The sequence below is a fragment of the Protopterus annectens genome, chromosome 10.part0 (assembly GCF_019279795.1).
Source record: "Protopterus annectens isolate FY-2018-M chromosome 10.part0, PAN1.0, whole genome shotgun sequence".
NCBI lineage: Eukaryota > Metazoa > Chordata > Ceratodontiformes > Protopteridae > Protopterus > Protopterus annectens.
In genome coordinates, this window is record NC_056744.1 from 743,382,191 (window position 1) to 743,407,785 (window position 25,595).

The 25,595-nt window shown below is 43.4% G+C and overlaps 1 protein-coding gene across 1 annotated transcript in view; it reads right to left on the bottom strand.

Annotated features, from left to right (window-relative positions):
* Positions 1-1,304: 1,304 nt before the first annotated feature.
* JAK1 (Janus kinase 1) overlaps positions 1,305-25,595 on the bottom strand; it is a 1,643,095-nt gene continuing 1,618,804 nt past the window's right edge. The window contains exon 24 of the mRNA XM_044085562.1: positions 1,305-9,471. Coding sequence (XP_043941497.1) covers positions 9,370-9,471 — 102 coding nt within the window. The 3' untranslated portion in view covers positions 1,305-9,369. The remainder of the gene's footprint in view (positions 9,472-25,595) is intronic.

Sequence of the window (25,595 nt, forward strand, 5' to 3'; positions counted from 1 at the left end):
CTTGTCTAATCTGCTTCTGTCATATCTATATCCTTTCTGGGTTTATCCCGTGGAACTAGACAGAATATTTTACAATGCCATCTTCCTGGTTAAAAGTATTTTCTCAGAACTTGCCATGGTCCAACCTAGGAAGGCAACTTCATTTTTAGTTGCAGGAAAAGCGAATGAGTAATCAAACTGCACTGAAACAATTTTCACCACCACAGGTTCATCACCCCTTGCCTAGACAAAATAAGGAGAACTTGTTTTGACTGGAAAACTGCAACACTTATTCATATAGTGTTTAAGTACTAGATGTATATTTGTACTATTGTGTATCAGACATTTAGAAAATTCCAGCATAAATGAGACACCTTGAAGGCTGTTATAGAAAATTCACAATGGACATCTCCAAGCTAACATCATTTGCGGAAGAAAATTAAGTGTCTCTAGTAATATTCAAGGTTAACAAAACTGGGCATTCAAAAACAAATATAAGGCCCCTGCTTTGAACCACAGCCTTCACTAGAGGCTTCAGGTAAGAACAGCAATTAAAACGGCATTCTCAACAGTTAAATGTGTGACCATCCTTTCTCTCCATACGTTTTTGGAAAGAAGACCTAAAAGTACCCTAATAAAGCTGATTATGCAAAACCTGATTTGGTAGGAAAAGCAAGCAATTATAGATAAAACTCATCTTAAAGAAAAAAATCTGTGCATACACCACATTAATCTCATCCAGGAATGAACTTCATAGTTTCACAAATGTTTTCACTGTATAAAATTTCAGACAGCAGTTCTCAAATATCCCACACCTAAATAAAACAATATGTCTGTGAATCAGGTATGAAGCCTGAGATGGTTCAGGTTTTGGTAAACTGTGAGATTCTTGTATTCAAACCAATAAGGGTCACATTGGACAGGAAGTGGATGAAGCAGTACTACAATCAGCTTCTTCAGAAGGGGGACTAGATCTGTCTAGGTTAGTATTAATAGTAAAAGTCAACCCAACTGGGGAGGCTGAGGCCTGTTTCATGATGGGTCCATGCAAGTCAGAAAATATTCTGCACTGAGAGCATTAATTATCTGGTAATATTTTATGTGGGATCAGACAAATTGCTGAATGCTACAGCTAATGAATGTATGCATGACTGTAAATCAGCACAAAATGAATAAATTACTAGCCAAATTTTGGCTACTTCAAGTGTGTATATGTATGCAGATGGAAACTGTGACTACATGCCCCAGTTCCCAACTCCTAGATGGCACAGCACATTTCCCTTTTGTATGGGAGGATCTGAAGTAATCCAATCAAATTTACTAGGAAAAAAAAAAAAAGCTTAAATGTTGTCAATTACAAACTTGTGTGCTGTACAAATGTGCCTTGTGTCTAGGATGAACGTAAAATATTTCCTTTCTGGATTAAAAAGTACACAAGCCAGTACAACTGTTGGGAATCCATGATGGTCACTGGTTTTGGCGGCTGCCATCAGACCATAACCCCTATTTCAATCTTGGGCTGGGTCTCTTCTTTTGGGTGCGCCAGGCCGCAAGGCAAAGGTTTTAATTTGATACATGTCACATGCTGAAAGAACTTTATTACTACTTTCTTTTAGTCATGCAGTAACAGGATCTTGCGTGTCCTTTAAATGATTCTCAAAAAGAAAAGATTTTGTTCAGCATCTCCTGGAAAAACAAAGGACTACAACCAGAAGTGTTCCTGTCCAAACCTACACCCCCCATCAATTATATGTTTTCAATTAGCAGCGTACAAACAGGAGAAGTAGGGTGGATTGTGTAGACAGAAGTGAGCAGCCACTGCCTGCCAGCCCATACTCAGGGAGGGATGGAGGTAATTTTGAATTGCTACTTTATTGGCAGCTATCAGAAGCACTGGGTGCTGGATGTGTGGAAAATGCGCCTACTGGAGCCACATCACATAGTCCATAGCACGACAGGCAACCATGTTTGCACAAGCACATATGCTTTTCCAAAGTAGGCAGCACCTGTGAAGCTCAAAATAGCTGCTGAAGGATTAGGAGCTCCAGGGAGTCAGGAGGGGAGTCCTTTGGCTCAGCAGACTCGCTCGGTTCCTACCAGTTATAACTCATTTCTCTGGGGAATGAATGGGTTGGCCCTCCAGTCAGGGTGAGAAAGGGTCACAGGGCTCTTGCCCAGATGAAGATGGCTGGCTCCTATTCATACACAGGAAAGAATAAGTCAGCAAGTCAACTGGGCAAAGAAAGAAAAGCCCAGGGGATGTTGGTGGAATTAAAATGAAAGTTAAAAGTACTTATCCATAATTAACCATAATGATATGGCTGTGCTATCATCCGGTTCAAACTGTGGGTTATCAGATCTGACTGAGGCTGGCCATTTTAAAGATTTTAGTTCCCAAGCTCAGCCTTCTCCACCCATAGTACTTTATCTCCCTACAGCCACCAAGACTGAGTTTTGCCACTCTCCAAAACACTGTAACTCTCAAAGACCACAGAATAAAGACCCCAGAAGGAAGGTAGAGGAAGAGATGACTCAGGAGATTTGTTCAATGCTCAGGAGAAAAATAACATAGGAGGGGGAAAGGAGAGAGGGACGGACTGATGAACTGAATGGAAACAGACAACAGTTATCTATCTTTATGGTAAGTACATAATTTTCATATCTAATGCTGTCTTTGCCACCTGGCTTCAACCAGTGGGACAGAGTCCCCAGCCACATATGACTCCAGGGAGTTCCTAGGGGAAAACACTCCACAGTATAGTGGAACCAAAAGAGGCCCTAGATCTCAACTGTATATCCAACTTGTAGTGAGACACAAAAGTGTGTGTACCCACCCAAGTATCCGCAGCACAAATGTCATCAATAGAAACTCTCAAGAAAAAGACTGTAGAAGTAGATGTAGCTCTGGCAGAGTGAATCTTTGGTTTTCAAGGCAAAGACATTCCTCTCAATCTATACACCATGAAATGTAGTCAGAAAGCCATTTAGATAAGGTAGATTTAGACGTCTTTCCTAACCGAACCTCTGAAAAGGAGAGAAACAGCTGGTCAGATTTCCTGATGGACTTGGTTCTATCCAGATAGAATCTCAGTTGTCAGTGATCAGGGCAATGCAATGAACAAGACTGCCAAATTTGCCACAGGTGCCTCTAATAGAGCCCACCACTGTCTTTCCCTCAAACAGCTCAACTGGCTTGAGCTGTCTCAATTACTTCTTACCACTCAACTCTCCAAAGCCCACAAACTATATTACCTCACAAATAAAATCCCCATTTTACAAGACTTAATACAACCCTACACCACCACCCGAGCTTTAAGGTCAACAGACCAAAATCACATAAATGTCATCAAACATAGGAATGAGGCTGGGAAATCTCTTTTTGCCTGCTCTATAGCAAAAGTCTGGAACTCACTTCCAAAACACATAACTTCTACAGGTTCTGCTCCACAATTTAAAAAACTACTCAAAACCCACTACTTTAACAACTGGCTATGCCCATGTGACTCCCCAGGCTAATCCACTACATTTGCAGTGATACAATGATTCTACCAAGGATCACCTAATACTGCCTAACCTCTGTATATTAATTCTTAACTAACGATGTTTTATTCTGTTCGTATCTACTTATTCATCTCTGAAGACAGTTAAACATTTACCTACATACAAGTGGCATGCTTCTGGAATACAATAATTGTATCTATGCATATATCTGTGAAGAAAGGTAAAATATGTTCATGTATAATATTGTATGCATTTAAGAGAAAGTGTTGTAATTCATAAAATTGTTATTTGTTAGATTTTTTTAAGTGGAGCTTTTCTCCCTGGGCCTCTACTGAATATGGACCTGCGTCCAGTCGGGCTTTCCCGGTCAACAAATGTAAAATAAAATAAATTTGAAAAATTGGGGAAAACCACTGGTAAATGTATGGCCTTATTCAAAGTGTTTTCAGATGTCTTAGAAAAAAAAAAGGCAGGATCCATTATGAGAGAAACCCTATCCTTATCAAAGATCAAATGTGGAGGTACTGAGGATAAAGCCTGCAGTTCTGACACACTTGGCCGAAGTGATGGCCAACAAGAACAGAGACTTCCAAGACAACAACTTCAAAGACACTGTTGCTGAAGGCTCAAGAGGGGGTCCAGCAAGAATGTGAAGCATAAAAGGTAAAACCCAAAGAGGTACAGGATCTCGAATAGGAGGTCACAACAAGAACATACTTCTGAGAAAAAGCCTTGGATACCTTCAAACACATTACGGGAGTATTATCTCTGCCAATATGAAAGTTGGAAATAACAGCTAACTGAACTTTAATAGTGGAATAACTACATCTCAGTTGAAACAGGTCAGGAAAGAAGTCAAGAATGGCATTCAAAGGCAATGAAAAGGGGTCCAAACCTTTAGAAGACACCCATAAAATGAAGCATTTCCACTTACTAGCATACACCTTTACACTTTGAGAGCATATGGGTTCTGGGAAGAGGACAAAATGTGAACTACTCAGTGGGCAATGAGGACCACAGTTGCTTTGCAAAGGGCAACATTCTGGAGAAACAATTACCACAGGAGTGAGATGATAAGCATACAGGAAACCTGGGGGGGGGGGGTGGCAAGCAAACAGAACAACATCCCTGAGTAACTGTCTTTGTGGAGGAACTAAGCTGCAATAATTGTTGCACTTGGTGCTGGAACGGGAAGCAGAGAGATCACAACATGGAGTGCCCCAGTGCCAGAAATCCTAGCCACTACCCTCAATTCAGGGACCACTAATGGAGAAGAATGTTCCTAGTCAGACTGTCCTCTAAAATGTTGTATTTCCTAAGCAGTAGAGGCCTTAATCCCCTTGGGACCCTGTGAAATTGTTTCTGGGTCAGCAGTACGGCTTTTATAAAGGAACTGGTGAGAATCAGGAACCCGGTAATATCTGTCTGGTTTAACAGGGGCTGGAGGTAAAGAGTCTGCTACCAGAAACTACTGAGATGAAATTGCTCATTGCCAAACTCTCATTGCCTCGCAACAAAAAAGAATGGATCAGGTCCCACCCACCACGATTTGTTCAGATATCAAACCACAGACATATTGTCCATTTGCACTGAAATCACAACATAAGGGAGGAAGTCCTGAAAGACCTGTAATGCAAAGAGGACTGCTCTCATCTCCAGCCTTCACTGATGTGAAGGCTGGCCTTGAATGTTGACACAGTCACTTGGACAGTCTTTCCCTTCAAAATGCCACCCCCCAAGAGATATCTATCGTGAAAGTGACCTGTGAGGGAGGAAGAACAAATGCATTCCCATCAGACACTACGGGAAGCTCCAACCACCACGTGATGACAGATTTCCATCAAAATGATGGCAAAAATCCATGGGGCTGGTTAAGTAAGACCACTCGACTCACTAATGTGCACTGCAGTGTCCTCATATGGTACCCTGCCAGCGGAGCTAAGCAAATCGCTGCAGCCATGTGACCTAGAAGCCTCAGAACCACAGAAGCAGGAGGTTTTCTGTGAGACAGTAAGAGACTGGCCTGAGTGTGAAGTGCAGTTGCACTGGAGGTTTTGCAATCTGAGATGCTGTTTAACTGACAGATTATGAACTCCAACATCTGAATTGACTGAAGGTTGGACTTTTGATAGTTCGTGGTGATTTCTAAGGAGAGATACAAATGGAGTAAAGATTCCCCGACTCTGATAAAGACAACCTCGTGTAGGTGGTGAGAAGCCAATCATCCACGTAAGGGAAGACCTGGAATCCTTGCAGCCTGAGCCAGGCTGCCATGACTGCCATGCACTTGGCAAACACCTGGGAGGGTGGTGAAACCAAAGGGCAGTGTTCTGAATTGGTAATGACGGATTCCCATTCAGGTTCAGATTTCACCTGAACCACCTTGCTATCATTACAGGATGGCAGACATCCCTGAGAACGATTGAACACATCCAGTTGTCCTTCCTCAAAAGAGGTAAACATGACCATTCAGAGCTTGGTCTGTTTTACAAAGTGACTTAACTTGCTTAAATATAAAACTGGTCTCAGGTCCTTGTTTTTCTCTGTAACCAACAAGAACCTGGAATAGACCCCAGATTCTCACTGGTTTGGTGGGACCTCTTGGATGACAGCTTTTGAATCTCTATATCTATACCCCTTCTCCGATAGCATGGTATGTCCAGAAGGTTATTTGGCATTTTGTTTTGGTGAAAATAAAAATGGAATTGTGTGGCCTCTGGATATGACTCTCAACAGCTATGCATATGAGATGATGGCCTCCCAAGCTTTTGGGTGTAGAGCAAGCAACCCCTGACTGCCTCCAGGCAGAAGAGTCAGCCAACCTTTCAGGAACACTGAAAGGGCCTCCCTGAAAAGGGTTTGCAGAAGTCCTTGTTCTGCAGACCAGCTCTGATGCATGGGCAGCATCCACACTGGTTATACCCCCCTGCTGCAAGAGAGACCCCTCAATAAGGGCATCCTGAAAAGACTGCTGCGCTTTTCCAAAGAAAAAGCCCCGTGCCCCTCCCCCTTCTGGTTCCTAGAGAAGGTGCACTGAACAGAGTGAAATAAAATTGCATTCCAATGGCAGGCAACACCCTCCTGTGCTCTTGGTTAATGTCTTTAATATTTGGTCCAAAAAAGTGAGGGGTAGCCAATCAAAAGGGGGAGTAATAAAGAATGCTTTAAAGCACAAGTTACACGACCCCATCCAAGACTGGAGAAGCATGGCAGTGCCAGTGCCAGTAGCTTGAGAGATGCCATTGGCTGCGTTGGAAAGCAAATGCACTGACATGTTGGAAATAAGACTGTAAAGTGGACAATTGCATCTCCAGAGTCTTTTATGAAAAAAATTTGATTTGTATAAGACATCTATTAATCTCTACAATTTGTGTTGGTCATGTTTGATATTTACCAGCCTTTTATTAGTCAATCATGATACCAAACTATATGCACCGTATGCCTAGTACAAATATGAGTTCAAAATTTACTGCTGCACAGACCTGACTAATCCAAAGGTCAGCACTTTGAAACTCCCTAGCTCGTCCTTAATAAAGTATAAATTCTGAAGCCAGTGCCAATGAACTTCACCATATCTGGAACATGCATTTTACTGCCAAGAGATCTGTGTGATTAGGGATCTACATTCTGTAATTTCTGAGCAGCCACCTAAGAAGGCGGCTTAGCCATTTCTAAGAAACCCATAATGCCTGCAAGTGTTGGATCATCCATTGTTCTAGTTAGCTCCATCAAGTAACTGAAATATGGCAGGCGTTTTCAACCTGTGTTAAAGACTGAGAGACATTCTCTTAGTAGGAAGACAGATGAATGGCAAAAAGGCAACTTAGTCTACTGACAGTCAACAAAAGTGTGGCAAACACTGAAATACTGCATGCGCTTTGTCAATGGCTGGATTACCAATTAGACAAAGCTCTGAATGACAACCAATAGGATTACTAGAAAAACGAGAAATGCCAAAGAATAGTGCAGAGAACATGCAGGATCAGAAAGATTTCTAATAAAAGACTAAAACTACTGGTGGCATGTTTACTGATGGGGACAGAAGGGAAAGGAGAGCAAGCACTGATGCCACTGTTCACTGAAAAATAAGGAACTGGTTAACAAGCTTACAACAGTGTGTTAGAAAATATGTATGCAAATGAATAAAGAAGGGGAGTGAATCAGCCATTAAAATGTCAGCTCAATTTCCCTGTCAATATGGTGAGAGTCTCTGTTAATGTTTTTTGATTGTGCTGCAATTAAAGATCAAATTCAAAGGCACAAAACAGATTTTAATATTTGCATTGCATTTACTGCATTTATGCCTTTTTGCCACCCATGTAGCCATCCCATTCTTTATTATTAGACAGACACACATACCGATGGAAAATACAGAGTATCAACTATTCCCCTACAGCACATCTGTGGGATGTGAAGCACTTACTGAAAAATCCAAGGAGACGCAAGGAATATGTATAGATTCCATGCAGAATGCACCCCAGGTGGGAACGCAACTGGAGAACCAACTCTTGTGGTGAAGTAATGCTAACCACTGTGCCACCTGAAGTAGAGACTACACCTGCTTTTTCCTTGTTCTGAGCAAATCACAGAATAACTTGATGAAGCGGATCCAACTGTTATGTCCCAAACTCAACTATTATGAACCTTTGGCAGGTCAGTAAGCTGCTCTTGAGCTTTTTCCCATGACTTCAATGGGAATTCAATTAGAGATCTACCTCAAATTAGGTAAGATCCTGAAATTATGAGAAAATGTTCACAAAGAGCTTTCTCAAAGCTTGTTTTATAAACTATGGAAAAAGTCTTAATATGCACTCTTGCAGGTGCAAGAATTTTAACAATTTTTTTAGAAGTATCCAGTTTAGGCCTGAGTCACTGTCACTGAATGTCAGTCTCAGCTTAATGGTTACCTCACACATAGCTGCAAAAGACTGAAACCCATAAATTACAAACTGCATGCACGTCTCTCTTAAGGGACCTTACTGGATACTGACATTCCACTTCTGAACTCAAGATACTCAACAAAGAAATGAACCAACACTTTGTGAATATGAAAGAAAAAGTTCTCAACGGTTCCAAACAGACTGGACCTGAAAGACTGTCTGAACCACAGCATCAGTTGTAGCTGTCCCAGAGAAACAAGTGTTATTCATTTAGAACTCTCTCAGCAATTTCTGCTGTTGACCTCAAAACTTCAAAAAATACCAAGACCCTCAGTGTTTACTAGAATGAAGTCAGATTTCCAGTACTACGTCTACTGCTTCAGTACTCTACTGACTTCTCATTAGCAAAAAGTATGCTGCTTTTGATAAAGACAATGTATAACAATATATTTTTCTAGAACATGCTCGCCCTTTGTAATTTTTCAAATGATGGCTTCATTTAACTAATGAAGTCAATAGTTTTCCACTTTTTTGCTGAATATAATAAACATTTAGCGTAAATATCTACTTAAAACTTGTTCTCATAAAATCAGCACCTTCCATACAGAAGTTGCACATTGTTATAACAGAAATGGACTCCCATCAGGTAAGCCTTTTTAAGAAACAGTAATAACATTCTTCAGTCGCAGCAGTTTGAGTCTTTCCAGTTCTAAAGTGAATCCTCTGTCATACAGTTTATCAGACACTCATTTCTTACAGGACTTTGCTAAACATTATACGCTTTGATCTGGGGTGCAAAAGAGAAGCAATGCAGAATTGTTTTTAACAATTCACAGTCGTAGCAGTTGGATTACGTAACAATTCTGTTTCTTCAGCCTAGCCTTCAGGAAAAGCAGGTACAAAATTATTAGTCAGTTCACTGTACATTTAATTAAATGTACCAATCTGTCCCTCGATATATATATATACAACGAAGTTCTCTTCCATTATGAATGTTTTACAGTTTGTCTTATAGTTTAGCCAGAATGACTTCAAATTCTTGAATAAGGTTCTCAAATGTGGTTCTCTCACTGGGGCTGTGTTCCCAGCACTTCCTCATCAAGCGATAAACCTGCAAAAAGATGGAGTACATTAATAGCTTGTTCACGTGAATATGCAATATTTATCTTTAAAACTACAAGAATAAAAAAACTAAGAGTGAGAAGGTCACACAGAAAAAACAATCAGTAAAAACTAAATGAAAACTCCAGCCAAGCTAGAACTTCCACTGAGTGACCTCTCAAACCTCTTGTATCAGAGGCACATGGGACACATGCAGATGAGTGCTGATGAGGTCATAAAAAGGCTGAAATATGCATATCCACAGCTAGTGGGGTTTGGCTTTATTGGCCTGAAATTGTCCATTAAAATGACTTAAAAAGAAAAAAGTCATGGGCATTCAGAATCACCATACAGCTGAAACACCTGATGCTCATAAGGGTCATTTGCATATATCCCATGTGCCTCTGATACAAGAGGTTTGAGAGGTCACTCAGTGGAAGTTCTAGCTTGGCTGGAGTTTTCATTTAAAACTACAAGAATGAAAAATGAAACCTTTTTTGCATTCAAAAATTAATTAGATAAAGTGAAAACACAAGACTGAAAAATTATACTCTTTCACTGCAGGCAAAATTTCTCAACAAGAAAGTTATGTACTTACCATAATGATAGATCCAGGTTGTCTGTTTTTCATCCGGTTCAACTCTGGGTTGTTGGATTTGATGGGATCCAACTTCGGCACAGATTAGAAAGATCTTTCTTCAGGACTCTGTCAACTTCCCAACCCAAAACTCCCTGTGGTCCACCTAATCACCTTGGATCGAGTCTGCCCTGCTTAGAAATCTGAATTACTATCATAAGCAATAAAAGTAACTATTATCAGCTAGTAACACATGCTATAGAAAATATCAGGTACAATTTAAGCAAATGTAAGAGATGTCTAGTTAATCCTAACCCAGTCCTCGGGAAAACAAATGACAATTTGGAGGGGGTTGGCAGGTGGGATGTTGAAATGGATGAAAAACAGACAACATGGATCTATCATTACATGGTAAGGTAAGCACATAACTTTTGTATCCAATGCTATTATCATCCGATGCAACTGTGGGATGGATTCCTAAGCACTAAGGACTAGCTGAACTCATGGAAGGTTATTTCTGAGAATGTTGGAGCCACAGGATGAACAAGACCTGGACTGCTCATCCAATCTGTAATGACAAATAAAAGTGAAGTACAGACCAAGTAACTGCTGTGCAAACAGGAAGTCAGCTTGCAAATGCTGTAGACGCAGCCACCTCTCTGGTTGAATGTGCTTTTGGTTTAGATTGCAGTACCAATCCTTTTTTCATATATACAAAGGAGATACAGTCATCTGGACAACGTAACTTGGCAAACTATCTTCACTATTTTCTGTTTTCAGAAAGTGACAAACAATTGGTCCAATTTCCTAAATGGTCTTGTCCTGTGGAGGTAGAATCCCAATTGAAGATGCAAATTCATCACATGTAAACTGTCTTCCCTATTTTCTGTTTTCAGAAAGCAACAAATTGGTCTGATGGTCTTGCCCTGTGGAGGTAGAATAGCAACTGACAGTGGACATCCAGCATATGTAACATGTATTCACCTTTACTAAAAAATTTTGGAAAGAAATCTGGTAGATGAATAGATTGGTTCAAGGTAGATTTGGATGCCACATTTGATGGAAAAAAAAAAGCAGTGGTTCTTAAAGAAACTCTAACCTTGTGAAAGACCAGATGAGGTAGTCTACAAGAAAGGGTCTGCAATTCAGAAATCCTTCTGGCTGAAATTACTGCTACTAGAAAACCAGTTTTCCACAGGAGAAATCTGATGTCTACTGATACTGTGGGGTCAAAGGGTGATTGAGCTAATAATGCTTGCAACATAATGGTAATATCCCAGGGAAGCACTGGGTTTCTTTTAGGTGACCTAAAAAGCAAGGCTCCCTTTAAGAAGTCTTTTGGTATTTTTAAAGGAGGCTATGGAGGAATTTTCCAAGCCTACATGGAAACTGGAAATGGCTGCCAACTGCACCTTGATCATGGAATCGCTGGAACCAGCCTGAAATAACTGTGAAAGAAATTGTAGAAAAATAGGAACTGGAGCTGAGAATGGGTCTATACCTTTATAAAATGCCCAGATAGTAAACTTTTTCCATTTGCTATGATAAACTTTGGCAGTATAGTTTTTTCTGGGAAACCATGAGAATGTGTACTACTGAAGGGGAAAAGTCAGGCATCTACGGCTAAAGCTAAAAATTGGAGGAACCATGCAGTCAGCTTCATGGATTTCAGATCTGGAGGAGGCAATCCAGATGAGTGAGAAAGGGGGTCTGGGAAAGTGTTCTGAAATCCAGGGTGGATGAACTAGCAGAGGCCATAGTAAGGGAAACCATGTTTGTACAGGCCAAAAGGGAGCTATGAGGATTACCCTGACCTTGCACATAGTACAGTTTTGTACCTACCATAAATGTAGATGTTCGAGTGCTCATACAGCTGCAGTCATTACACTTGGGTTATCCTGCCGTCAGGCGGGTCCTCGGTCGGGCCGAATTCCAAAGTCTAGGTCCGGCGTCGGTTTTCGTCGCTTCTTCCCTGACGTCAGTGCGGCAGGGGTATAAAAGAGGCAGCCAACGCCATTTTCTTCAGTTTTTCTTGCCCCAGATGTCAGGTGCCCCCAGAAAGGAAGGCAAAACATGATATTATGCAAACATACAAAATAGATAAATCAAAACAGCAGTTGCAAGCAAATACACCATAAAGGAATACCCCAAAGAGGTGGTATTTTAAAGGTGTTTGTCATAAGCCCTGTCCTAAGAGGGGAAGGAGGGAGGATAACCTGGACTGCAGCTGTATGAGCACTCGAACATCTACATTTATGGTAGGTACAAAACTGTACTATGTTCATCGTGCATACAGCTGCAGTCATTACACTTGAGTAGGACTGCTGTGGGAAAGCCCGCTCTAGATTTTGAGTATAGTGGAAGGTGGTAGTGCTTGGAGAAAGTGTGCAATGAACTCCAGGTAGCTGCTTCCAAAATGTCCTTGGTAGGGACCCCCCTGAGGAAAGCTGCAGAGGAAGCTGTAGCCCTGGTGGAGTGGGATCTGATGTATACAGGCACTGATTTTCCATGAAATGAATAACAAAAGCGTATGCAGTGGGCTATCTATTTTGAAATAGTCTGTTTGGAAATAGCCTTTCCTTGAGCACCTGTAGCATAGGACACAAAGAGTTGCTCAGATTTCCTGAATGACTTTGTTCTGTCCAAGTAATAGCGAAGTTGCCTGTGAATGTCCAAGGAATATAGTAGCCTCTCTCCTTTGTTCTGTGGATTTTGTTAAAAGGTAAGTAAATGGATAGTCTGATTCAGAGCTACACTGGATACTACCTTTGGCATGAAGGTAGGGTTGGTTCGTAAGGAAACCCTGTCCTGATGGAAAATGATGAATGGTTGCACAGCCATGAGAGCCTGTAGCTCCGAAACCCTGCGTACTGAGGTAATAGCCAGAAGGAAGGCTGTTTTCCACGACAAGTATTGTAGCTCTGCCGAGGAAGCCGGCTCAAAAGGAGGCAGGGTCAGTTTTTCCAATACGAAGTTGAGGTCCCAAGCTGGGGCTGGTGGTTTCCATGGGGCTTTTATATTTTTTGCCCCTCTGAGGAACTGCCTTAATAGAGGACGTGAGAATAAAGGAGGATCTGTATTGTATTGTGCTGAAATGGCTGATGCGTGGATCTTGATGGAGGAGAAGGAAAGGCCACTGTTTAACATCTCAGCTAGGTACTGTAAAATTTGAGGTATATTTATTACCCAAGGATTCTGGCCCTTTTCTTGATTCCAGGAACAAAATTGTTTCCATTTGGCGGAGTAGGTTTTTCTAGTAGAGGGTCTCTTAGCCTCCAAGATAACATCCTGCACCTCCTTGGAGAGGAGAGTCTGTTGGGAAATTAAGGTATTCTCCATGCAGCTAGATTTAAGGTTTTGAGCTGGCTGTGAAGGGATTTGTAGTTGTGCTGGAACAACAGAAGAGGAACTAGAGGTAGGATCCATGGTGGTGAGTGTGACAGGCTCTTTAGGAGGGGATACCAGTGTTGTCGTGGCCAGTCTGGAGCAATGAGAATCATTTGTGGCCTCTCTGCTCTGGTTTTTAATAGAACTTTGGTCAGTAGAGGTAGAGGCGGGAAGGCATAGACTGTCGATGTTGTCCAATTGAAAGAGAGTGTGTCCACTTTCCAGGCCTGTGGATGATAGGTCCTTGAACAGAATTTCTCCAACTGGTAATTACTGTGGGTAGCAAATAGATCTATGTCTGGCTGTCCCCATGCCTGAGTTATCTTTGAGAAGACTTGAGGATGCAACTTCCATTCGTGTGGGTCTGTCATATTTCTGCTTAAGTTGTCTGCCAGTGTGTTTTCCTTCCCTGGCAGGAATTGTGCCTGTAGTTGAATTTGTAATTGCAGTGCTGTGTTCCACAGGGTCATAGCTTGCCTGCACAGGGGGTATGAATGTGTCCCCCCTGTTTGTTTATGTACCACATGACTGTGGTGTTGTCTGTCCTTATTAATAGCTGGCCTGGATGCAGTAGGTCTTTGAAGGTCATAAGAGCATTTTGCACGGCTAGCATCTCCTTTTGGTTGATGTGTAAGTGCTTCTCTTTTTGGGACCATTTTCCCTGAATGCACTGATCTGCCATGTGTGCTCCCCAGGCGTAGTCTGAGGCGTCTGTTGTGATGTTTTGAGTTGCTTGAGGTAAACAGAAAGGGAGACCTGTGTTTATTTGGCATGCTTGAGCCCACCACAAAAATTCCTTTTGAAGGCATGGAATGAGTGGTATAATTGTTTCCAAGCTGTGGCTGTGTTGAGAGCATAAGTTTTTTAGGTACCATTGTAGTTTCCTCATATGCAGCTTTGCACATGGTATTAGTAGGATGCAAAATGCCATGAACCCCAGAGCCTGCAGGACTTTCCTTGCAGTTAGTCTGGTTAAAGTTGCCATTTTGTTGAAGTATTGAAACAGTTGCCCTTGTTTGTCTGGCTTGAGGTAGGCCATCTGGGTTGTTGTATTTAAGCTGGCACCCAGGAAAATGATCTGTTGAGAAGGTATTAGTTTTGATTTCTTTTTGTTCACTGTGTAACCCAGGTAGTTTAATAGTTTTATTACAAACGCCAGATGCTGCAATAGAATGTCCTTGCTGTCCGCTTGGATCAGGCAGTCATCCAGATATGGGTAGATTTGTATTCCTTGTTGTCTGCAGAAGGCAATTACTGATGCCAGGAATTTTGTAAACACTCTGGGCGCAGTAGATAAGCCAAAGGGCAATGCAGAGAATTGGTAATGGGTTGAACCTGCAAGAAATCTGAGGTATCTTCTGCAATCTTGTCTGATAGGGACATGCAGGTTTGCCTCCTTGAGGTCCAACGTTACCAGCCAAGACTCCTTGCCCAGCATGGGAAGAAGCTGCTGTAATGTGAGCATCTTGGATTTTGGTACCTCTAGATAAGTGTTTAGAATAGATAGGTCTACGATGGGTCTCCAATCTTTGTCCTTCCTTGGTACTAGAAATAGTCTTGAGTAAAAACCTTGACCTTGTTCTTTTGCAGGTACCTCTTGAATAGCTTTCATATCCATGAGAGCAGATATTTGTGTTTGTGCCTCTGCCCTTTGATTTTGTGGCAGGTTTGGCATGCCTCTCATTTTTGGAAGGGTGTGAAAGTGGAACCTGTAGCCTCTGTCTATAATATCCAGAATCCATTTGTCTTTTGTAACAATGTGCCAGTTTTTTTAAAAGAAGGCCAGTTTTCCGCCCAAAGGTGCTGCCATTATAGCTTTGTTTGGCAGGCATAGGGGGAAGTCACTGTGTCTGTTTTCTAAATGGCTGTGATCTATCTTCTCCACCTCTTGGGGTTGGTGCTTGCCACTGTCTAGCTCTGTAAGATCCTTGAGGTTGTCCTCTACCCCTTGGGCGTCTGTATCTGCCCCTTTGGGGTCTGTCCGTGGCTGGAAAGGACCAATTTTTTGAAGGCCAGTTTCTGCTGAAGAGGTTGTACCTGCAAGAAATCTTTAACTGTTTGCATAGATTTTGCTTTTTCCTTCATTTTCTTTAGTACCTCCTCAGCTTTAACACCGAACAATACATCTTTTTGAAGTGGTGCATCTAATAACTTTGCTTTGACATGATCTGGTAAGGTTTGCTCTTTGAGCCAAGCATGTCTACGTATGACAGACCCTGTGACAGCAGCTCTACATGAGGCCTCTAAAGCATCAAAACCACACTGCAAGGTAAGTTTCCCCACTTGCTCTGCTCCATGCAACAAATCCTGCAACTCTTTCAAATCTGGTTGTTCTGTTTGTGGCATTTTACTTTTCAGCTGAGATAACAAGAACTGTTGGTATTTTAACATATGAAATTGACAGTTTAATGCCCTTATGGTTAAAGTGGCTGATGTATACACCTTTTTCCCCCACCTTTCTAATGCTCTGGAATCTCTCTCTGAAGGTAAAGGGTTTTTAGCAGTAGAGGCCTTAATCCCCTTGGGACCCTGTGAAATTGTTTCTGGGTCAGCAGTACGGCTTTTATAAAGGAACTGGTGAGAATCAGGAACCCGGTAATATCTGTCTGGTTTAACAGGGGCTGGAGGTAAAGAGTCTGGATTAAGACTGGCTTCTGCGTACACATCATCCAAAATATCTAAAACAGGAGGGATAGCCAGGGGCCTATGCTGGGGGAGCAGTAGAAATTCCCTGAGCCTTTTCTTGGAGTCTGAGTAATCTTGGCCTTCCCAGTGGAAGTGCTCTCTCAATGTATGCAGGGTTTCCCCAAAAGAGTAGTCCTCAGTGGGGGAGACCGAGGGAATAGACTCCTCAGCATCAGAGTCTTCAAAAGGTGAATAGGCGTAATTCTGGACATCAGAATGGTCTGAGGTAATAGAAGCCTGGTCTGAGGAAGGGTAGTCTTCCTCCAACCTGGGTCTTTTGTCTGAGGGGGGTTGAGAACCCCTGATGATAGTTATCAAATCTTCAGCCATTTTAATCATCTGTTTTTTAGGCATGGGGCCTTGAGAGGAGGTCTGAGGACCCTGTTTTTTAGATTTCATTGCAGCTTTAGATTTAGTGAAGGATTTAATAGAAAAGGTGGTAGGCCTGAAGACGCCTTCAGAAATGGCAGGCCTCTCTAAATTTTCGGTTTCCCCGCCAAGAGTGGCGTCGGTATCTGCAGTGGGAATGGAGACCGAGGAACCTGCGACCTCGGGTACTGAAGTCACCTGTAAAATGGTTTCATCGGTAGTCAGGGGCTGCGTAGGTGCCTCGCTGAGAACCGGAGAACCAGTAGTCGGCCTAAGTGTGGTCTCAGTACTCGGTGCAGGCCTCGGATGTCGGTCCTTATCTTTGCGTCTTTTGCCTAAAACTGGCGTCGGTGTATCCGACGACATGATATAATTACATTTTTTGCCAAAATAATGTAGGGCGAACTCCGCCCGGCACTTAATAGTGCGCTTGTTAAACCTAGCACAAAAACGACAGGCCGAGACGTCGTGGTCTGGCCCTAAGCAAGGTATACAGAAAGAGTGAAAGTCCTTATGTGGTATTTGCTTCCCACAAGAAATGCAATTATTAACTTTGTCTGACATCGGTCTGAGGCAAGAAAAGTTTCCCCAACGGCGTACTTAGCTTTAAAGAAGACTTCGGCTGAAATACTGTTCATAAATGTCAGGAGCTGGCCGACTGGCACTTGCGAACTGCTTCTGCTTCGGCCACCACGCGGCAAGAAAGACTGGAGAAAATGGCGTCGGCTGCCTCTTTTATACCCCTGCCGCACTGCCGTCAGGGAAGAAGCGACGACAACCGACGCCGGACCTAGACTTTGGAATTCGGCCGACTAAGGACCCACCTGACGGCAGGATAACCCAAGTGTAATGACTGCAGCTGTATGCACGATGAACATCCTTGCTTTCTGTATAAATTTGATCATAAATGGAAGGGTAGGGAAGACATAAAGGAGGTCCTAGGGACAGTGATGGACAACAGCATCCTTTTGGGACTGTCCTTGTGGTGGAACTACATGCACTTCCTGCTGAGATAGGAGGCAAAAAGATCATAGCAACATTGCCCCCAGTGACTGAATATCTCTGCAGCATCAGGATACACCTGCTCAATTTGTCTGCTAGAATGCTGGAATTTCTTGGAATGTGCATGTGCAAGGCTATGAGAAAGCATTGTGAAGACATTGCATATTGCCATACCCTCATGGCTTTTTGACAAAATGGGTATGAGCGTGTTCCTCCTTGTTTCTTTAGATACCAGAGTACCAACATGTTTGTCTGAATGGCTATCTCACCTCTGGGGAGAGCTTACTGGAAGGCTTGCAATGCTAGGAGGACCCATCTCATCTGCAGAATATTTATGTTGAGTTTTTCCTTTGTCTGTTATCAGGAGCTTTGGAGAGTGTTTCCCTTGAGGTGCCCCCACCCTAGGAGGGAAGTAGTCATCGTCACTACTGCCACAGGGGGATCCTTCACAAAGGGAAGCCCTTGTGGCAATGATGGAGATGTTATCCATCAAGATACATGGTTTCTGCAAGTTGAAGTGATTCACATTTTTGAATGAAGAAGACTGTAAGCCTGTGACCATTGCACCACTAAGGTCCACTGAAGTACTCTCATGTGATATCTCATCAATGGAACCAATAGAATAGCATAAGCCATTAATCCTAGCATCCAAAGTATTAGTCTGGCTGGGGGAAGAGTGATATCTCATGAGACTTGAAGCTGTCAGCTGGATGGAAAGCATCCTGCAAGAAAGAAGGCTGGCTATTTGAAAAGCCATATTCAGGTGGCATCCGATGAATTCTACAGTCTGAGCTGGAGTGAGTTGACTTTTTTCCCTGTTGATGGTAATGCCCAATTCTTGAAGCAACCAGAGGAAGAGGACACAATGTTAGATCTGAGGCAGCTGTTAGGAGCTAATTGTTCAAATATAGGAATAACTGGATCCTTATCAGTCATCGCAGTGCTGCTACTACTGCCATCGTCTTGGTGAACGCCTTGGTGGCTGTGGTGAGATCAAAGGGCAGTGCCCTGAACTGATAATGATCGGCACCCAGCGTGAAACAGAGAAAATCCAAATGTCTTTCTACCTTTACGTAATAGTATGCATCCTTGAGATCTATCAAGCACATCCACACATCCTTTCTCAGGAGATGGAAAATGGGCTGCATTGTAATAATCTGGAATTTCGTCTGTTTCATGAACTGATTTAAATGACTCTGGTCCAAAATGGGTCTGAGGTCCCCTGTTTTCTTTGAGACTAAAAAGAACCTTAAATAGACTCTGGATCTTTGCTGGTCTTTGGGGACTGTTGGATGAGACTTTTTTCTAGAAGCTTTAACATTTTTGCTACTGCTAGATCCTTCTGACTGAGTGGAGCATCAGGAACTGACCTCTTCCATTTTGGAGGATGGAAAAATGGAATTATATGCCCTCTGGAAATAATGTCTAGCACCCAGGGATCTGTTATACTTGGCCAGGATAGAGGTTGCAGACACAACTGCCCTCAACTGCCTCCAGAGCGCAGCAGTCAGGCAACCTCTCAGTGATGACAGGAGTGTTTCTCAGAAAAGGATCCTCTGAAACCCTGATTTTACAGACTATTCCTGCCCCTGGGGTGATGTCCATTCTGACGCCCTCCTCCTCTGCCATGGGAAGGCCCAACACTAGAAGCCTCCTTGTAAGATCCCTGTGACTTCCTGAAACACATCTTCTTCCCAGACCTCTGATTCTTCTGAGGAGCAGAGAAGCAGATTCCAACAGCAGAGAGGGTCTTACCATCTTGCTGGCTTCCACTCAGAGTTTCCTTGACCTTAGGATTAAACAAAATGGATCCATCATAAGTGGCAAAAAGGACATCTTGAAACTTTCTGTGAAGTAGTGAAGATGCATCCAAGCATGCTGGTGTACAGTAATGCCAGCACTTGCTGCCCTAGTTGTGCCATCCACTGCATTAGAAATCAGCTGCTTTACCATGTTAGATGAGGATTGAGGGGTTGAAAGCAGATTCCACTGTTTTCTGGATATCGGTTGGCGGGACCCCTGAGAGAAATTTAGAGATCTTTTTGGTCAAATCTCTCTGAAACTGAGTGACATGCTAAATAGTTCAGTGTTCATAATGCAAAAGATGCCAAAGCATATGTCCAGTTCCCAAAATGATCAAATGCCCTTGACTCCTTATTAGGAAGATGGACTGAAGTGCTCTCTTCTAAAAGCTCTTTTTTAGTTGTTGCAGCTACCACCACTGTGTCCACAGGTGGCCCCTTGCTCTAATGCTTTCTGTCTGAAGGTGCTGAAAAGACTTTTTCAGGTTTCTTAGGAATCCACCACATCAGGACGCTTACATGTCAGATGTGCCATGAGGTCGACTAAGGGGTCAATGGGAAGTACCACACAGGATGTTGATGGGTGTGAACTAAAGTCCTTCAGGAACACAAACTCTTCTGGAAAAAGATTTACGGTGGGACATCCCCTCTTCTATTTCATCAATTCCAGGACTTCACCTAAGGTGATGTCTTCAGTAAGAGACTCTGGGACAGGAGTCAATGTGCTTCAACTTACACGTCTGCTTTTGGTGAACTTGCTCTGTGGAAATGTCGGAGGGTTCCCTGTCTGACTGGGAGTTTATCAGATAAGCCCCCTGGGGTCTTGATTCTGGCTGTCCTTGTCCAACAGGATGATGATGAATACAGCCAGACTCAGTATGGAGTTCGTGTGACACAAGTCTTTATAAAGGTATCTTATCCCTCAGAGTTGAGAAAACTCTCTGAAAAGCCTCAAAAGCTGATGATGCTATCAGCTCTGAAGAGCTCCTCTCTGATAGCCTTCATAAAGGCCCTTCAGAACAGAGAGGCCTTGACTCAAAAGCAGATCTCGGAGCCAAGCTATTAAAAGCTGAGGCACTTGGAGGTAGGGATGGCTCCAAGAGTCTCAGTATCAACCCTCCTCCCATTCCCCAACACCAAAGACACAGCTCTGAGAGTTGCCTGATTCTGAACAGGTCGCAGCCGTCACAGGAAGGGATCCAGTTGGGGTTGAAGTGGAGAAAGCCATTGGTCCCACCACATGTATCTTGGGGACGATCAGCACAAATATACATTATAAACAGTTACCTGAAGCAATGTGCACAGTTCTAAGCACAAAATGAAGGGAGCCAGCAAAGATAAAATTCAGAAGTATTTAACTGCTGAGCAATTTTATCCTGCAATTGCCAGGACTTCATCAGAAGAAAAGTACAGTTGTGAATACTTACCATAAATGTAGATGTTTGAGTGTATTCACTGTTGCAGTCATCACACTTGGGTTATCTGCCTGCAGGTAGCCCTCAGTCGGCCCGAATACCAGAATCTTGGGATTTCTGCGTCAGATGCTGTCACCTCTTCCATCGTGTCAGGTCATCAGGGATATAAAACATGCAGCTGATGCCATTAAATCAGTTTTTCTTGCCCCAGATGTCAGGAGCCCCCCAAATAGGAAGCAATCACATGGTGTGGAACACCTCCAGTAAAAAGTAAATACCATTTCCATAAGATATGGCCAAAAAAGAGGATAGGTAGAAAGTATAGAAAAGACAGGGGGCTGGAGGGAGAGTAACCAGGACTGCAACAGTCCAGTTTTCAGGTTAGTGCTGAATTCAGGGCTGTGTTATAAGTTTCTGTGTTTGCCCATACCTTACTTGGATAGAAGGAAGTTTCTCTGTTCACTGTGAGAGAGGGAGCTTTGAAGCCCAGAAATTAGTAGTTTATTGGCCATTTTGGGCTAGTTTCTATGTCTTCCATTTCCTTGCTATAAAACCCGCATTTGCAAGGTTTTGCATGCTGGGCAGCTCCAGTTAGCTAGGGTATAACTATTCCGGGCTCCACAAACCATGAAACACATGCATCACAAAACCAGTGTGCCACACAATCACAGCCCTTAAGGCAAATTAACATACCCAACACACTAGTAGTAGGTGACTCTATAGTCAGGCACACTGACGTCCCACTCACTAGGCTGAACAAGAAGAAGGTTACTGTTAGTTGCCTGTTGGGTGCCAGGATAACCCACATAACGCAAGCACTCAGGTCACTCCAGAACAAGTACAAATATGACTCTGTCATTGTCCATGTTAGTGTGAATGACCTGAGCCGTACCGCTCTGGACTACATAAAAAGAGACATGGAGGAGCTCTCTGATCACGTAGCCCAGGCCGGTATGACCCTGACACTGAGTAGCATCCTGCCCTCACCAAGAATGATACCACGGTATAGAGAATAAATTATAAATGTCAAAAATTGGCTAAGCTCATTCCAAGGGGATCCAGTGTCTGTCCACCTGGGATGACATGCTTGACAAGCCACACTGCTTCGCTAGAGACGGCTTGCACCTGTCACCCTTAGGCTTTCGAATACTGGCCAAGGCTCTTGCCACCCCATGCCTTTTTTAGGCAAGGCTCAAAAGACAAACCCACCACCATAAATAGCACAAGCAACAAAAAACTGAGGGTAATTCTGCCCAATGCCAGAAGTCTAAACCTCAAAATGCATGCACTCGAGGCACTCCTCAGTATTGAGAAAATCGATATATGTGCGGTAACAGAAACCTGGTTTAAGGCTCCAGAGAGCACCCCAGCACTACCAGGCTACAACTCATACCATACATTTCGGCCACAAAACCCAGACCGAAATACAAAAGGCGGGGGAGTATCCATATTCATCAATGATACCCACACCTCCAGGTTAGTGGCACAGCATGATGCTTCAGAGATCAATCACGTGCAACTAACAATGGGCAAAACTGCTATTCAAATTATAGCTTGCTACAGGTCACCTATCATGTCCCAGGACCCCCACTCCGCATTCCTGGAAACACTGGGAAACATAAAGGTCCGACCAAACACCCTGATATTGGGTGATTTCAATTACTCAAACATTAACTGGGAGAACTACTCAAGTACGAACTCCCTTGCCCAACATTTCCTATAATTTATAAACTTAAAACACCCCCACCAGAGGTGACAACATACTAGACCTGGTCATCACCAACATGAGCGACCGGTGTTCCACACCGGTGGTCAACCCCTCACTGGTTAGATCTGACCATAAACTAATCACTCTGGATATCCACATTCCGCCACCACCCACGGTCAAAGAAATCACCGTGAAAAACTTTTCAAAAGCAAACTTCACGTTACTTAAGACCGAGGTGGGAAGTTTCAAAGCCCCCATGCTAAAAGATAACGCTGTCCAAGCTGCAAAATTCTTTACTAATGCACTCTACAGGCACCTACAAGAATGCATGGATCATGCTATCCCAAACAAAACCAAGACTCACTCCTCTAAGAAAAGGAAACCAGTCTGGTGGACCCCTGCCATAAACAAGCTATACAATAGAAGGAGGAAACTAGTACAGAAAAGAGTAAAATCCCAAGAAGGGAAGACATCCCTGATCAGTATCAGCAAGAAACTACGTTCCCTCATAAAATCATCCAATGCTAGCTGCGAAAGAAAAGTTGCCATGGACTCCAAAGATAACCACAAGGCATTCTTTAGCTATGTCAAGAATCTAAGTGTCAATTCTCAGATCTGCTTGGAGTTAGTGCAGAATGGCACAAAATACACTGAATCGACCGATATAGCCAACATCCTGACAGACAGGTTCAGTGCAAACTTCACCCCCCCTCTCACCCATAAAAGGGCCCATGACTATACCAGAAGAATGTAGTGCCCCTGAAATCACAGACACTCAGGTTACAACAGCCCTCTCCAAAGCCAAACACACAGCATCAATGGGACCAGACGGTGTCCCAGGCTGCATCCTACATGAGCTCAAAGATGAACTAAACCCTCACCTAAACACACTGTTTAAACTCAGCCTCTCCACAGACTACGTGCCCACAGAGTGGCGCACAGCAACGGTTACTGCGTTCCACAAAGGTGGAGCCACAACAGACCCCAGGAACTATCGCCCTATAAGCCTAACTAGCTTGGTCTGCAAAGTTATGGAGCGCATCATCATGGATCACATTAACAGAGACACTGGAAACCTCCAAACACTGGACCCTACCCAGTTTGGCTTTGTTAAGGGCAGATCATGCCTCCTAAACCTGGTGGACTTCTTTGAGACAGTTAACAAGGCTATAGACCAGGGAAAGGTGGTCCACACAGCCTACCAAGACCTTGCAAAGCCCTTCAACACCATTCTTCACTAAATGCCAAAAAGTGCATAGTCATCCCCTTTGGAAAAAAAAGTACCCACAAACTACCACATAGGTGGTAGCCCCCTAAATACAGAAGACGTAATAAGGGATCTGGGGACCCAAGTAGATAGTAACCTCTTCTTTGATAATCACATTGCCAAAGTGGTTAGAAAATCCTTCTATGTGGCTCACCTAATCACAAAAGGGTTTGCATCCAGATCGAAAGAGGTCATTGGGCCCCTCTACGCATCACTCATCAGACCCATCATAGACTACAATGCCCCATTTGGGATGTACCTTACAAGACACCTGCAACAACTGGAAAGACCACAGAAGTTCCTCACCAAGAGGATCACTGGCCTCAAGCAGATGCCCTATGCAGCTCGACTGAAGAAACTCCAGCTGTAATCGGTTGCATACCGCCTACTCAGAGGTGATCTCTACCTGACATACAAGGCCATGTCCAACCCAGAATTGATGGACATGCTCCACCTAAAGAAAACCATATACCCTCGAGCCACACGCTCTAAGGATCTAAACCTCACCACAACAATAAATAGGACGTGCTGGAGGGATAGATTCCTGTCCCAGAGACTTCCCATGCTCTGGAACAAGATTCCAATCTACATTAAGCAGAGCTCGTCGCTAACCCTCTTCAAGAGAAACCTTGACGAGTGGATGGGAAACAGAAAGTTTACCCCAGGGATCACTTCATTGGCTCTGCTGGACAGAGGCACAGGGAACTAATCTAAGGGGGTGGCGAAAGCCAACACATTCCGGCTAGGCTTATAAATGCCTTCGGGCAGATAGCCTTGTACCTACCTATGAACCTATGAGGTAGCCCAAGTGGAATATGAGGTCTGATCCCCTGTGGGGTAGGTATTCCATGGTGTTTGTAGCAGAAATGGTTGCAGTGTGCTATCCATTTAGAAAAGGTTTGTTTTGAAATGGCCTTGTCCTCTGTCCTTGTAGCAAAGCTGACTAGCAGCTGGTCAGATTTTCTGAAAGGTTTAGTCCTGTCAAGGTAGAACCTGAGCTGCCTGTGCACGTCCAAGGAGTGCAGGATCCTTTCCCCCTTTATTCCAAGGATTAGGAAAAAAGGTTGTAAATTGATTGGTTTAAAGCCACACTGGATACCACCTTGGGCATAAATTATGGGTTCGTCCTGAGGGAAACCCTGTCCGCATGGAAGATAATGAAGGGTTCCACAGCCATAAGGGCCTGTGACTCAGACACTCTTCTTGCTGAAGTGATGGCTAGAAGTAAGGCTGTTTTCCAAGAGAGGAATTTTAACTCTGCTGTAGCAGCAGGCTCAAAAGGGGGGGGAGCGTGAGCTTCTCTAGTACAAAGTTAAGGGTCCCAGGCAGGAGTGGGAGCTCTCCTTGGGGGTTTTAATTTGTTATCTCCTCTCAGGAACTGTTTGATCAGAGGGTGAGAGAAGAGGGGTGTCTCAGTATTGCAATGAGCTGAGATGACAGAGGCATGAATCTTAATTGATGAGAAGGATAGGCCTTTGTGGAGCAGCTCTGCTAGATAATCTAGGATTTGAGGTAAGGTGGGCACAGCTGTGTCCTTTCCTTGAGACTGGCTCCAAGAACAGTATCTTTTCCACTTTTCTGAATAGGATTTCCTAGTACTAGGCCTCCTGGCCTCAAGGATAACATCCAGCACCTGTTTGCTGAGAGTTGCTGGTGATGTATTCAGGGAATAAGCCAAACTGCCAGGTTCAGGGTTTGCAGCTGAGGATGCAAAATCTGTCCCTGCTGCTGGGATAGCAGAGAGGGGGTCTGAAGTAGTGCCAGGGTGGAACTGCTGTCAGGCTGTGTAGGAGTGTGTACCAGTGCTGGCATGGCCAGTCTGGTGCAATAAGGATTGTCCTTGGCCTGTCCTGTTTGATCTTGAGTAGTACTTTTGAAAGGTGGGGCAGAGGGGGAAAGGCATAGACTGAGAGGTTTTCCAA